Genomic DNA, 16325 nt, shown 5'->3' with positions numbered 1-16325 from the left:
TAAACTTTTTTATATTTACGTTAGAGAAAACCGAATAAGTGCGATTGAAAGAGATTCACGAAGCTTTTATCGAAGCATTTTAAAATTAAAACGGAGTACTATAAATATTGCAAACGCAATATTAAAACGCAGTATTTTAACATAATGATGATTGTCGCGTGCGGCGACATTCTCGCTCTTGTAGTATGCACGAAGGAGGAAAAAATTTCGATCCTGTTGGATTGTAACACGCGAATTATCGTTTCCCGAGAAACTGGAAATATCGTAAGGCAACGGGGATTAATGCAGATTAATATCGCGCCACGTCTTGCACGTAGAAAATCGGCTTATTTCCCTGCAGCGATTGTATCGCCCGGCCGGGCGATGAAAACGGCGCGACGACGACGATCGCAGCGGGTATCGCGAGACGGTGCACCACGTCGCGTGCACACACGTCCAGCACACGTCATCACGCGATCAAGGGCGCGAGAAAGGTAAAGAAAGAGAGAGAGAGAGAGAGAGAGAGAGAGAGAGAGAGAGAGAGAGAGAGAGAAGAAGCGAGAGAAAGGGAGGAATACAAAGTGGATCGCGTGCCCGTTTCTTTCTTTTTTTTTTGCGCCTCGCACCACCGATCGGCCATTCTTCGTCGCCCCGAATTCACGGGAGAAGCCACCCTATACGAATAGTCCTTATTCCTCCGCATTATGTAATATCTTTTTGCGCGGACCCGCCGTACCTTTTAAAGCCTCTCTTGGACACATGGAGGAACGCAAGAGCGCACCCGGTTCCCATGCACAGTATCGCGTGACCGCGCGCTCCCCGCGGCTGGAATTTTACAAAGGGATGATGCAAATCCGACCGGCGACTCTGTCAGAACATGAATTTCCGCAGAGAAGATCCCCTTCGATAGCTTCTTTTTTTTTTTCATACGTATCGATACGCTTTGAAGTGGCTTGTTATCTCTCGGCCGCGAGTCTCACAGACGATGATTTACGCATACGTCACGTCAATTTGCGCTGTACGAATTATATATTTGGTTCCACAATTGAAAGGGTCGATTTAAACGGAGCCCATCTGACATCATTTCCGGGAAATCTCGCGCGATTTATCTTCGACCCGATAAATGGAACTTATTCGTGCGCCGGGGTATTTTCTGCATTGCAGAGGCAAATCGGTAGAACGCAGTCAATCGATACGGGAAGCATTAAGGCGTTCGTCCCTATCGAAAAAAAAAAGAAAAGAAAGAGAGAGAAAGAAAGGGCTCAACTCCGTCTCTTTCGAGAAAGAGAACTCTGTGAGTCATCGGACACCATTAAAGTGGCGCGCATGCAGGTTACGATATCAATGACTTACATCGTTCCGTATTACGGGGCCGTGAGTAGGGCCAGAGTATCCGTCCTCGTACTTCCGGTCCGCACGCGACTTCTGCACGTGAAGACACGTGGCGCGAATCGAGGTGTTTGCGTACACGCATCGCGCACGCCGGGAGGAGTGTGCGTGCCCGCGTTCTCTCTTCGAGGGAACGGCGACGACGGTTTTTTTACTCCTTTCCCCCCCCCCCCCGCCTCATAGCGTTTGGGATCGCGCTATTTGCGCCGCGCGCGATAATGCTGCCAGATAGAACGCGAAATTACACCTGACCTTACCGCAAACGAGCGGAGCACGCGCTCGCGTGGGCGGCGACAAAGCCATTTGCTTCGAGGGTGACTAGGAATTTCACTTATTTCCGGATAAATTGGGAAACAAACTTACACGCGCTGTTTATTGAAATTAAAAAAAAAAAAAGAGAAAAGATGTAATTTTTACGCTTCGCAAATTTTCGAGGCGACGACGTCTGGCGCCTCCGACCAGCCGAGAGAGAGAGAGAGATCGAGAGAGAGAAACCCGGTACTTTCTATCGACAAATATTTATTCATAATTTCGTTTCAATCATGCATATATACGCGCGCCGATGTCGAGTGGATTTAGCCGCTGGTCAGTCCATCTTCTGGACAAACAAGCGCCGCGCGCGGGAGGGCGTATAAGGACACCTCCGTCCCAACGTCATACAAAGCACGCACACACGCACGGAGCCGACGGTCCCCATGCGTAAAGCAAACATGCATAAAATTACGTATTTCGTGGCTGCGTGTACCAGCTCGGGCGGATGTGTTCTTAGAAAAACACGAGGCACGATTGATACCGGGATGGACGGACCGCGCCGCGCCGCGATATATTTGCCTGATCACGGTCGATCGCGGTTGCAACAATATTAGAATTTCCGCAGAATCGCCTGGAGTTCTCTCTCCGCCTCCTTCTCCCTCTCGCGCGCGTGTTTCCGCTTTTTTTCCCCTCTCTCGTGCGGTTGTTTGTCGAGGGAGAGCAAAGCAGAAAAATCCGCAACATTCCGTTTTGCTGATTTCCACGGATATTTTCAATTGGCTCGCAATGTTTTTTCTTCGCGGTATGACTTTTTCAAATGTCTTCTTTAGAAATTTGCAATAATAAAAAAATGAGTCTATCTCTCAACGTTTTTTGTAAAGATGTTTATTATAAAGATATTATTATAAAGAAATATTATTGTGCAGTTACGTTTGTTACTTCTCATTGTGTCATTTTAACAACTTTTATATTTATTAATATTTTCTCAGAAAGATTTCTAGAGTTGATAAAGTTACATCAATATTCATCATAAATATGTTATCTTCTCTCTCAAATTATGATTTAAAAAATACATATTTATAATTTACATATTTTATGAATTGAGTATAAATATTCTTTTGTTATAATTGCGGCTGTCAAACATATAAAAATTTTATACATTATTCTATTATTATGTTTAAGTATATATGTGTAAAATTTCAGCATAATTCTCTTTACAGCTTGCAACTAATTAATTTTTTTATTTGCTCTTAATTTTTATATAAAGTTAACACTTATTTATGCAAATTTGATAAGAAAAAATAGTATTATGAATTAAATCAAATTTTTTACACGTACTAATAAAATTTTATTAAATAGTGCATTTTATTAAATAGTTAAAAGTTATCTACCTAAATTATTCATCCAAATTATTCGTTGTTTTTACAAATCACGTTGTTTTGGCAGAATTTTATCAGAAAAAAAACCAAAAAATAAATCTAAAGAGCCTTCAGTTTTTGAACTTCGATAACTTTTAGCTGTGTATTGCAGAGTCAAAACATCCGTAACGCAGTCAATAAAACCGGTACTCTCTCAACTGTTCGGCAACTTGGGTCTCGCAAAGGAAACGTAACGTGCCGGATGGACCGGCTTTCTGGTCGACAAAAGTTAACGAGGTGTCGACCGAGGCGGTGGTCAGTCACTCCCCCGAAAGACCGGCAACTTGACCGGCCACCACCGACAGTTGGCGGCCACCGACAATCGTCCGATAATTGGCAGACATTGTCCCGCGCACGCGGCAGCCAGCCAGAAGCCGACTGTCCTTCTGCTTTACGATTTGTTGATCGCCGCCGCGATCGTGACGCGGACCGATTGGAAATATGAATTTATCACCGATCACGTTACGGCGGCGATGACTGGTCGAACGGTGATATCGATTATGAGGCGTTCGTATTATCCGCGGTCCGTTCGCTCCTCCTGATGTTTGCCCTCGTAAATCTGCCGCGATGACTGAATGTTGCGCTGCAACAACCTCGTGAAATCGAGAAAATCCGGATGAAAATATACCGTGAAAATTACGAGCGTATTTCACGAAATTAATGTGTTAGTCTTATTACACGTAATGGACATTTTATTTATTTATTTATTTTTGTTAATCACAGACTGTTACTCATTATATTCAAAATATGTATTATTTATATAAACGTATAAGTTATTTGTTTCGTTATTCGTTATTACTACAAGTTTTGATTTATTCTCTTTGTCTTGATTTTCATTGCGCGCTATATAATTATTTATTAAGAATTATATTCTTAAAAGAAAAAAATTAAACTTTTTCTTGCGCATTCAAAGGATAGAATAACGTTCTGAAAAGAACTTTTTCTCGATTGGTTATTTAATAAACTTTTGCCGTTAAGAGCTCGATTAATTTTATTCAATTGAATCACGTGTATAATAGAATTGTTACCACACAAGCGAGACGTTTTTGTTTCCCAATTACAGACATATAGGGAGGATTTTCCCGATTTCGTCGAATCACGACGTCTGACACCATCTGTGTCCCTTGCGTCCCTTTGAAGAATTGATCTGCCACCGGCAAGTCGCATTCGTACTTAACATTAAATTAATCGCTTTCGATTACCGTGCTATCAATTTTTGCGGCAAGACTTTGTCCCTAGCAGTTTAATCTTTAGAAGTCAAACTAAATTAAAATTTTTGACAAAAGCTTACTCGTTTAGCCTACCTTATTATAAATAATTTCAATTAACATTTATGTTTTATATGTTGTTTCAATAAACTAATTTATTATTAATTTTAAATTTTAATTACTTTTTGTACATGTGCTCGTAGAATATATGTCGGATAATTTAATGTGAGCGTTTAATCGAAGCGTGGGCAAAATTTTCGTATTTCAAGATGGCTTCACGGATCATTTGCCACTACTTCCCGTCGCGGTGAGAAAAATGCGCGCGTTTTTTTTCCGTTTGAAAAAAAAAAAAAAAACAGCGCGTTTGGGGAAAATAAAATGCGGTACTCTCGAGCAGCGCTGAAACTAAATTTAAATGCGGTGCACCCTACAATTACATCCCCATTTGAAAGTCGCCCCCAATCGTCATGGCGATTCGCCGCGGTCCAAGGCGGCTCAATTGCGGGGCAAGTGAGCGGCGCGATGTGCGTGCGCTCGTATATTAAACAATTTTTTTGACCGCGATTTTAAAAGGCGACAGCTGTCAGTCCGGCTTGACAGACCGAGACTGCGACGCGCGAACCGGACCGGACACGGGCGGTTCATTAAGCGTAGAACTTCCCGGAGATTTTTTCTTTCAGCGCGTTTACAATAAGACCTTAGCGAATAGCCGTGTACGCGTGCGAAAGATTCACAAGTGGCCGCGTTTTGTATTTCACGTTGAAACGACCGTAAATTTACGTTACGCAAAATTAATTATTATCTAATTATTTTGTATCATTAATCTCATTTTACGTATTATTTAATGTCTTTATATATATTATAAATCTATGTTATCATTACAAAGGAGAATTCATATTGTGCGATATTGTTTATTATCGTCATTAAAAACTGCAAGTGTTAACTAGATTAATTGGCCATTATTCATGCCAACGCAAGAGGAAAGAGATATTGATGTTTACAGACGTTTGCGTGGCTATTGATATTTATAGATATTAATTATTCGATATTTCTATCAATGTGAATCGTGCGATGAATGGAAGAGCACTTTACCGCAATTGCCGTAAAATTCATTCTCTTTACTTTATCGCGGGGCTGTATATTCTATTTGCGGAATTTTTATCTCCTCCCCTTTTTTTTCCCTCGTTATCGTGATGTATACCTCTCGATGACGGCAAAGTGCGCCGCATCTACCGCGTAGCGGTAATCAACCGGGCGATCTCCTCCCGGGAGAGTTCGAGGGCGATCGATCACCGTCGGAAATTTTACAATATCACGCGGCACACCGCGCGAATTAGGATACATGATCGATGACTTTCCAATCGCCGCGCGGCATTGTTCGGCCCTAAAGGGTCGCCCCGCGGGCTCGTTACCTTGTACTCGTCGAGGCAATTTCCTGACCGGTCGAAGCGACACACGTTACCACTGCCGTCAACGTTACGACGCGGAGGTCCGTCGTACGTACGATCGCTCTTGCGGTCTGGAGCACAGACGGCGTATTATCGCGTGGGTCGCACGACGAAAAATATAACAACAATCGATCTTCAGGCGCGCACACGTGCGGAGCGTTAAATTGAGGAGATATATTTTTTTTTCTTTCTAAATTACCGTGAAATACTTGATGGATAGACAATGAATTTATAAATAAATCAACGAGAGAAAAGTTCGATAATTCGATCGTGTCTAAGTGAATTATTACGAAGAGAATTGAAAGTATTGAAATTATATAAGCGTAAAATATAAATGATTAACATTACGTGTATATATATAAAATAAATTATACAAGCTGTTTTATGTGTTATTTGAACAATAATCCATGGATTAAACGTAAAATAGATTTGATTAGAAAGAGAAATATATTCATATTTTATTTTTTATTATTAATATATACTTTTGTTCTATCAATGTTAAATATCAGTCTAGATTTATTATAACAATAATTGTTATACTTAATTATTATTTTCTGTTATCTAATTTAATTATAATAATTTATAGTACTTATAATATCTAACAATAAGTTATCAATTTTTTTTTTAGTTTTGTAATATATATAAAATCTAAATTCTTCGAATTGTGATTATTACGAAAAACTTAGGAGACTTGGAATTTTGATGAAAACTCTGCCGATCATATTCTTTTTCTACCTTGTCGATTTTTGATATTTGAAATTGACATATGTTATCATATCTTGATAAGAAATAAATATAAAGCTGCTAAATAAAATTCAAATTGATTTTATAGTTTAAATAGAAACCTAATATTATACAATTTACGCAAATAATACGAATTAAAATTGGGCAAATCTTATTTCAGAAATATACAGGAAAAATTTTTTTAATCGCTGGCTGCGCCGATACATGAGCAACCATGCGCAACATAACCTAAAATTAAAACGGAGGAGAGTATGTGTTCACGTGGTGCTCGAAGTATAATCATTAACTGATTTTATACACGAATAAAGTTTATATCTTTGCTAATTTTAAAAAATAAATATCATAAATATTACAAAAATAATGTTGCGAAATGTTTGTTAAAAAATAATTTCAATACAGAAATTCTAGACACGTGTCGGTGTTTAAGATTTTATAGGTTGAAAACTTGTTGATGTACAGTAATATGTTTCATTATTATAATAATACATTGCGGACTTCTAGCTAACGAGAAAACGAGCGAGAAAATAAAAAGCCGCCGAAATGTCGGCCGCGATTGACAATACGGTGAAACACAAGAGTCACAGGGACCGCAATGCGGGTCGCAAGGCAGAAAAGAAGAAGGCCAAGAAGGAACACGGACTCCAGGAGTTGTCGGGCAAGCAGAGGAATCCGAAGGCATTCACCTTCCACTCCGCGATCAAGGCAGAAAGGCAGTTCAGGCGAAGGCAGGACATTGAGACTAAGAAGCAGCACGTACCTTTGATCGATAGAACACCCTTGGAACCGCCGCCGGTCTTGGTTGCTGTGGTAGGTCCGCCGAAGGTTGGAAAGTCGCTGGTTATTCAATGCCTGATTAAGAGCTACGTCAAGCAGCCGTTGACCAGTATTCTCGGCCCAGTCACCATCGTGTCGGGTAAGAAGCGAAGGATCACCTTCATGGAGTGCAACAATGATGTGAACAGCATGATTGACATCGCCAAGGTAGCAGACCTAGTGCTTCTGCTGGTGGACGCCTCCTTCGGTTTCGAGATGGAGATATTTGAGTTTCTGAATATATGCCAGGTGCATGGTATGCCCAGAATTATGGGTGTTCTCACTCACTTGGATCTGATAAAAGATGCACGGAAGATGAGGAAGATCAAGAAGACGTTGAAGCATCGTTTCTGGACGGAGGTGTATGCCGGCGCGAAACTGTTCTATCTTTCCGGACTGCTGCACGACGAGTATCTCCGGACGGAGATAAAGAATCTGGCGCGGTTCATCTCGGTCATGAAGTTCAGGCCCTTGAATTGGCGCATCACCCATCCCTACATACTTGCTGATAGGCTAGAGGATCTGACACCGCCGGAGTTGATCAGAAAGAACCCAAAGGTCGACAGAAATGTCAGCTTGTATGGGTAAGATAATTGAGTTGTCCATTTTGAGTTACTTTCAAAATGGTTGCATTTGAAATGTATTGGTATCCCTCTACTTATGATTACCTTTTGAATTTTTTTACAATTGGCATGTTATTGTCTAAATATTAACTAGATTATAACAAAGTTGGCTAAGCATTGATCCAAATTTAATATCATCCTTATAATACTAAATAAGAATTATTTTTAAGAATACTCTTTTTTTTAATTACTTGTTGAAATAAGTTTTTGTTTAAACTAAATTTTATAATAGTACATATTACATAAATTATATAAATCTTTTAAAAGAAATTTGCAATTTTTTCTAAATAGAGGGAAAATAAGATCATATAATTGTTTTTAGTAATATAATAATATAATAATATAATATTTGCTTCTAGATATGTCAGAGGAATACCACTGAATAAGGAGACGTCAGTTCATATACCTGGATGTGGGGACATGAAGATCAAGGATGTGAATTTTCTGCCAGATCCCTGTCCACTTCCGGAGCAGATTAAGAAGCGAGCCCTCGTGGAGAAAGAACGACTAATATACGCGCCGTTCTCCGGCGTCGGTGGCATAGTTTATGACAAGGATGCCGTTTATGTGGAACTGGGCGGTAGTCACTCCTACAAGGAGGAGGACACAGGTTTGACTGGCGCTTTGAAGGACACGCAAGAGACGCTGGACCAGAAACTGCAACACAGCGAGCTGAAACTGTTCAGCGACGCCGCGCCGATAAAATCACAGGATGTGGACGAAAGTATGGCTCCTTATACGGGCGAACTGGTGACAGAAAACGGAAGAGTTCGACGAAGAGTGATATTTAAAGACGAAGCGGACATAGAAAACTTAAATAAGGATGATGACGATAATCCCATAAAACATAATGACGAAGACGAAGACGACGAAGATAACGAAGATGACAATGATAACGAAGACAGCGACGATGACAATGATAACTGCAAAATGGATGAAAATGATGAAGATGAATCGAGCGACGAAGAGATTTTAGAAGGATCTAATAAAAAGGGTGTTAAAAGAAAAAATACTGAGGACAACAAAGTACAAAAGAAAAAGAAAAGAGACTCAGTTAATTCAGCCAATGAAAATGACGATGCAGATTTCGATGAGCTTGAGTTGGCGTCTGATAAGAGAATAAATGTTTCTCAAGAAAATGCAGGAGTGTATCATTCCCTGAGTAAAGAATCAGATAAATTGATAAAAAATAAGATCTCAGAGGCATTGAGTTTTTTGGAGGCGACAAAGACAAATATAAAGCAGGACATTGATGACGAAAGCTTCGATGAGCTCAGTGACGAGGACTCACGCGCGGGATTAGAGATGAATGATGAAGATGAGTTCAGCGATATTGGAGACAAAGACGATGCTTTCGAAGAAGAAGACGAAGAACAAGGAGAAGAGGAAAGAGATATCAAGATGGATGAGAGCGACGAAGAAGTCGCGGATGAATTTAAGTGGAAGAGGAATTTAACCGAGAAGGCGAGAGAAGCTTTTGTAGATCGCCAGCGAAGCAACAAGAATTTGATGAAAATGGTTTACGGAGTGTTCGATAAAAGCAACGCGATGGAGGAAAAAGAGGATAAGGAGGACGAGAAGCCTAGCGAGGATATCGGCGGAATATTTCACGTGGTTCAAGAACAGCAAAAGCAAAAGATACACGAGCGAGAGCTGCAGAATCAGGAAGAGTCCGTTTTCTTCACGACGGAGAGCCCGCGCGATTGGCTGGAGGAGGAAAACAAAGCGTTGCTAATCAACTATTTCGTGACGGGCAAGTGGAAGGAATCGGAGGACGCCGAGACGCTCTTGAAGTTGGACGACGAGGAGGAACTGTATGGCGACTTTGAGGACCTGGAGACCGGAGAGAAGCACAAAGGTGAGACCGCAGCTCCCAAGGAGTTGCCGGCAGACGAGGAAGAGGAAAAGAAAAAGCTATTAGAAAAGAAGAAAAAGCTGAAGGAGCAGTTTGATGCAGAATATGACAATACGGAAAAGAAAACATATTACGATGAACTAAAGGCCGAGGTCGAGAGGCAGGCAGGTATCAACAAGTCAGAATTCGAAGGACTAGATGACGATGTCAGAGTTCAGTTAGAGGGCTACCGTCCTGGTATGTATGTGCGCGTGGAATTCGAGGCGGTGCCGTGCGAACTGATAACGCATCTCGACCCAACGTATCCGATCATCATTGGCGGTCTGTTGCACGGCGAGGAAAACATCGGCTATGTGCAGATGCGAATCAAGAAGCATCGATGGCACTCGAGGATCCTGAAGAGTCGCGATCCGCTCATATTCTCCATAGGTTGGCGTAGATTCCAGTCGCTGCCGATTTACTCCAAATTGGAGGACAATCTGCGCCACCGAATGCTGAAATACACGCCGGAACACATGGCGTGCATGGGCCACTTTTGGGGTCCGATCACTCCACAAGGTGCCGGAGTTCTGGCAGTGCAGGATGTCGCAAGCAGGGAACCGGGTTTCCGCATTGCGGCGACGGGCTCGATTGTAGAATTGGACAAGACCACGCAGGTTGTGAAGAAGCTAAAGCTCACCGGCGTGCCACAAAAGATCTATCGCAAGACCGCGTTCATTAAGGATATGTTCAACAGCGCCCTCGAGGTTGCCAAATTCGAGGGTGCGCGAATTAAGACGGTCTCGGGTATTCGTGGTCAGATTAAGAAGGCGGTCGCCAAACCAGAAGGTTGCTTCCGTGCTACATTCGAAGACAAGATAATGCTGAGTGACATAGTATTCTGCAGAACGTGGTACAAGGTTGACGTGCCACGCTTCTATAACCCAGTGACATCACTGCTACTACCACCTGCGGAGAAGAATCAGTGGCGCGGTATGAAAACTACGGGCCAGCTGAAACGAGAGAAGAATATCCATGCCGAAGCTAACAAGGACTCAATGTACACGCCGATTAAGCGAGAGGTAAAGCCATTCAGGCCGCTATTCATTCCGCGCAAGTTGCAGAAAGAGTTACCGTTCAGAGACAAGCCCAAACTCGGGCCCGTGCCGCATTGGCGCAAGGCCAATTTCAAACAAGGTAGAGTCGCCGTAGTGCGTGAACCCCAAGAAGAGAAAATCGCGCGTATGATGAAGATGATTAGAACAAATTACGCACAAAAGCAAAAACAAGAGAAGGAGGCTATGACAAAGAGAATAACGGCGTATCAGGCGCGAGTCGCGGAGGAGGAAGCCAGGAAGATGACGAAGCAAAAGCAGGTGAAGAAGGAAGTCTTTAGGGATCTCAGTAAGCTGGAAAAGAAAAAAAATCGGTGAGGTTTCTGAGACAAAATATGAATAAATTAATATTTCAAGATTGAGAAAGTGTACATAATTTTCTTCACATACAAATATATATAGCTCGGAAAGCTGAAAAGAATAAATATACTTAATCGGAATGTTGAGTTTATTAACGTTTGCACATAAGTTACAATAATTACCATATATTATCAAATATATTAGTCCATACAAAACATATAATAACAATGTTAGCCGCGGCGTTTTTACAATATAGCTTGCGATCCACGCCACGATGTAATAGTATGATGGCCTGTCGAATAATTATCTCCGCCCTGAAAAATCGTATATATCCAAACATTATGGCATTTATTTTAATGCCAGTTGTATAATATCCATGAAATATAATTATGCAAACATTTGCATATAACTCTAATTATAATGTATATATAATATAGTTTATAATAAATATTTAATTATATATTTCGGTAAAATTATTGTATACAATCAATTCTCTCATTAATTTTTATATAAATTTGATGATTACATGTAACTTTTACCTGTGTGAGCATAAGTAATTCGTCTTGCGTGTCGACAATCTTAACGGGGAACGGAGAACCTGGCACCAACACACCAGCCCAACGAACCTCTACTCTATAATCCCCGGGTTCCGTCGGATCGTATCGACAGAGAATAATTCGATCTTTTTGAGTCTCCCGTTGCATCTCCACTCTGAATGCTCCCTTAGGTCCGCGTACTCTCACTGTAAGCTGACCGGCACCGGCACCTCGTGTGTCGCAAATAAATCGCGACTGGAAAGTAGCTAGTACACCGTGTTCGATTCCAGGTCCATAAACGCGAACCTAATATTTCAAGCAAGTCAATTAATTTAATTAAAATTTAATTTTATGAATTCTAAAAATTTATGAAATTATATTAATTTTATGTAGATTGCTAATATTTATTTAAGTATAAGAAAAATAGTACTGAAATATTTAATATAAAAGTTTTCAGTAAATTTTTTTTTTACTAAATTTATTAATTAGAACATTAGATTTTAACTTGGAAAATTTTGACATTTATTGAAATATTTAAGATTCTTGTTAACTAAACTGCAAATATTAGATACCTTTGAAGCATCCGGGGCTCCGGAGACGCGTAATGTAAACGGAGAACCGGGAACATGTTCTCCGGCGTATTTAATAGTTAATGCATGCCGTCCCGCCTCTTGAGGCTTCACATTCAGCGTGAACGTGGCATCACCATGATCGTACAGTTCACAGTACGCTACTTTATGCGGTCCAACGCAATGTGCCGTTAACTCACCTGCGAAACGAGTTTACGATAAAAAAAAAAAAAACCATCGAAAGTAATATTTTATCATAAGTATATGAAACAGGTTTTTACCTGGGCCAGCTCTTCTGGTATCGATAAAACTTCTGATCTCTTGTCCAACGATACCGTGCTTAAGTCCGTCTCCGGAACAGATGACTCTAGACGCGTCGGCTGCGCTCGTAACGTTAATTTGCAACGGGCAGCCCTTCAATTGCCTTCCATTCCACGAGACAGTCATTAAGAGCGGATCCGGTGTTAGCGGTATATAACTTGCACGATAAACACTGTCGCCTGTACATTTCGTATAAAGAATATTTAGAGCCGCCTTTCTTTACTCGCATTTGTAGCTTTGTTTATCTTTTTCCCTTCTTACCTAGATGTTGTAACATGACATTAAGTTCGCTGGTAGGTGAAAATAATTGCACTTTCGGGGTTCCATTACCGGCTTGAGAACCGTCTATGGTAAAACTGACTTCCTCGCCGCACTTGGCCGATGTTAATCCTCGTCCCTTTAGCAATACTCGACTTGTATCTTGCACCGGCGGCTAGAGAAAAATAAATAATAATAATTACAGTAAAAATGTATAATTAAAATCGTATTTTAAATTGAATTGATGAAATTGATTAGATGAGAAACCTCCAAATCCTGCACGAGCGCGAGCTTTGGTGCTCCGGGAAATGGTGTGCTGTTGAACAGTATTTCCAAACGATGTTCGCCGTTACTTATTTGGGGCGGAACGAGCTTCAGCCTGTTGCTAGATGTCATTTCGAAGGCGAGAGGTTGATCGCCGACAGTTCCGGTGATCTCACCGGGTCCGGCTTCCGCGGTGTCGAAGCTGATCTTATTGGATGGATGCAGTTTCAAGCGACCGATATCGTCACAAACAGCGGACCAGCCACCTACAGTCATGAATGCATCATAAGCTCAACACAAATATATATATATATCGGCGACATTAAATGTTGTTTCAATTTTATTCACCGATAACGCGAAGATTCCGCGTGTCAATGATCTTCGGATGCCACGGGGATCCTGGCAACTGTTGCCCGGCGCAGACGACTCTTATGTCGAACACTCCGACCTCACTCGGCACATAAGACACGTTCCACGTGCCGGGATTAGCGCCAGCTTCAATGGTCGCCTTGGACACACTGTCCGGTCCATCCACCTGCGACGCGTACGGTTCAATTAAAAAAGAATCCCGTACATCCTGCACGTAACTTGACGAAGCAACTTCTTTATTGCATCATATGTAAATACCTGAACTGCCGGCGGACTTCTCGTGCCGGTGACGATAAAGTGTGCCGGTTTACCCACATGACCACTTAACAATCCCTCGCCTTTCGCGCGGGCCTGTCCGACTGCATCGACGGTGCACACCACTGGAGTTCCAGGCACGGAACACCCGCCTATCTCACCAACGCCATAATGTAATATAATATACATTTTTTAATGTTTACATGTAATTACCGTAAGTAACGTTGATCATATAAGTGCCGGGCACGCTGGGCGAGAACTCTATCATCTCGGCGCCGTCGTTGAGCGGAGTGACCTGCAGCGGGATCTCCTGGCCCGACGGACTCGTCGCCGTCACGTCCAGGTCGGCCGTGCCGGCGTCAGCTTTCATCACTGTAATCATTCACCAATTGCGTAAACTATAATCCGCGCGAGTCTTCTTGCTGTTATTGTTGGGCGATCTTGCGATTTCTTCAATTGGTATCGCGCCGCGTGCGATGTGTATCGTGACTGTTCATTATGCGTTCAACGCAATGCTATTTGAAAGTAGTCTATGTCTGCCCGAGCTATCTGCTGCGATTATATCCGAGACACGGCCTTGAAACGTAGCTGCATAGTTATGGTACACTAGAAACCACTCGCTACTTTCTCCTGCCTACTGCGTATGCGGTACATTTACATAAGGCGCACCGGACGCAACGCCGAGAACACTTACGTCTCGAGTGAGCGCGATATTATGCTTTCGCGCGTACAACAAATCTAAGCAATTACTTAGTAGTTAACATGACTTTTCTCTTAACTTCGATAACTTGATTCCGATCGTATCACTCGATTTAGGTCACGTCGATACTTTCTTTACGCGTGAAAACAATCTCGTTTGCCAATGAAAAAATTGATAAATGAATCATGCACATGCAATAAATGTGCGAAAGATATTATTTTTAGAAAAACAATATATGTATAAACATAAACATATGCTTTAAGATTTACATTAATTATTTTGTAAAATAATATTAACTGAATAAAATTTATAATAAAATTACATCTAATTACATCTTTTATAATTGATCTGTTCTAACGCATGATTTTTGGCATCTGTTAACTTTTACGTTAAATTTTTATTAACAAATAAAGAAAAAATTTACTCTTAATTTATGTTACTGTAGCAAAATTGTTGCTCAAAATTTTCATGCTCGCTTCCATATATTTAATTATCCTTATTACTATATCAATAGAATGATGACTTACGTTTGAATGCGATGTGATCATGAACAGAAATTGTCATGGGACCTAATTCTTGAAGCTTCACCTTAGCAGCATCGAAGGCTTGGCAGAAAAATGGCGAGCCCAATACCGGTTTTGCTCCGTGCAATACGTCGATTTTATACGTGCCTGGGATAGTTGAACGATACTTTAATTTCTCTTTCTCTTAAAACATTTTACATGTTGCAATCTGTTCTGATCTTACCGACGTTATTCGTTGTGAATTCAGCGAGCAGATTACCATCGCGATGTTGGTAACAACGTACGGGTACGGCGTTACCCTGTGGACCGCTGATTACGACATCGAATTCTTTACCGGGACGCCCGAGAGTCTCGATCGTGAAAGATGTCACTTTCCCAACGCACGATTGATACAGGCCTAACCCTGTTGCCGTTACTTCTCGTCCTCCCGTAGGACCGCGTACTGTTACGTCTAATGGACTCCCTGCAAATTATTAAAGTAAATTAGAATATGCCATGTATTATTAAAATAAGCATACTTATTATATATATATACATAGAATATTTTTATATAATGTATATAATCCCTTGTAATTTTATATAAAATATATAAATCTCTGATAACAATTTATAATAAAAACTTTCATGTTAAACTTTAGTACAATAATTTCATTTAAAAAAAATAATAAAATACACACCAGGAATATGGACTTCGTTGTATTTTACATGAACTCTGTGAGGCGCAGCTCGTGTAGGATGGAACACAATCTCGTAGACACCGTTTTCTCTTTCTCTTACCAGACTGTCCACATCTGCACCACCGGCACGCACATTGACAGACAGTTTACCAGGACCAGCTTCCTTCGATGCAACAACTATACGAAAAAAATAATACTGTATTTTTAGTTCAGTAATAGCCTATATTTTACTAAATTTAGACTTACTAAACCTATTATTAAAGCTTTATATTATTGAAGTTTAAAGATTAAATAATTACCTAAAATAGTTCCTGGTCGATGACAAACTACGTCCGCTATTTCCTTGATAGAAACCTTGCCGGGATCGAAAGCTTGGAGTGTCTGTGAACTGACCAGCTTGTGTCCGTCATTGAATATTATACTGTACGTTCCCACTTGTCGTGTTCGAATCTCCACGCGATATAAACTGGATGATAACTTTGTTAACGTGCACGGAATAATTATTCCATCTGGGCCTAGAAAACAACAAAAATTATTTATAAAACATAATTTAAAAAGTATCTCATAATGATGGCAATTTAAACAAATAATTTACCGGTTACTTCAGCAGCTACAGGACCGTTCAAGTCAGACATATCTAGATCTACATATGCTGTATTACCAACTCGAATCATTGATGGACCATGTAACATACTACTAACAATGGGACATTTAAATGGACTCCCTAAG

At 40.9% G+C, this 16325-nt stretch overlaps 2 protein-coding genes across 4 annotated transcripts in view; one reads left to right on the top strand and one right to left on the bottom strand.

The window, feature by feature from the left end:
- Positions 1-6370: 6370 nt before the first annotated feature.
- On the top strand, positions 6371-11585 carry LOC105831018 (ribosome biogenesis protein BMS1 homolog). Its single transcript, XM_028190941.2, has 2 exons — positions 6371-7835; positions 8234-11585. The coding sequence occupies exons 1-2, from the start codon at positions 6979-6981 to the stop codon at positions 11139-11141; spliced, it is 3765 nt and encodes a 1254-aa protein (XP_028046742.1). The 5' UTR covers positions 6371-6978; the 3' UTR covers positions 11142-11585.
- Positions 11254-16325, bottom strand: part of LOC105831017 (filamin-A) — a 36796-nt gene continuing 31724 nt past the window's right edge. For all 3 annotated transcript variants that reach the window (XM_012670826.3, XM_012670827.3, XM_028190939.2), the window contains 14 exons: positions 16192-16320; positions 15896-16111; positions 15597-15773; positions 15143-15382; positions 14923-15066; positions 13909-14067; positions 13699-13847; positions 13420-13606; positions 13075-13337; positions 12811-12982; positions 12510-12728; positions 12232-12428; positions 11663-11965; positions 11254-11437 (listed from right to left, as the gene is read on the bottom strand). In XM_012670826.3, the coding sequence (XP_012526280.1) occupies positions 11369-11437; positions 11663-11965; positions 12232-12428; positions 12510-12728; positions 12811-12982; positions 13075-13337; positions 13420-13606; positions 13699-13847; positions 13909-14067; positions 14923-15066; positions 15143-15382; positions 15597-15773; positions 15896-16111; positions 16192-16320 (2624 nt within the window). In that variant the 3' untranslated portion in view covers positions 11254-11368. The remainder of the gene's footprint in view (positions 11438-11662; positions 11966-12231; positions 12429-12509; positions 12729-12810; positions 12983-13074; positions 13338-13419; positions 13607-13698; positions 13848-13908; positions 14068-14922; positions 15067-15142; positions 15383-15596; positions 15774-15895; positions 16112-16191; positions 16321-16325) is intronic.

This window comes from Monomorium pharaonis, chromosome 6 (genome assembly GCF_013373865.1).
Source record: "Monomorium pharaonis isolate MP-MQ-018 chromosome 6, ASM1337386v2, whole genome shotgun sequence".
Taxonomy (NCBI): Eukaryota; Metazoa; Arthropoda; class Insecta; order Hymenoptera; family Formicidae; genus Monomorium; species Monomorium pharaonis.
The sequence above is the reverse complement of the archived record's forward strand: the minus strand, read 5'-3'. Positions and strand labels throughout refer to the sequence as shown.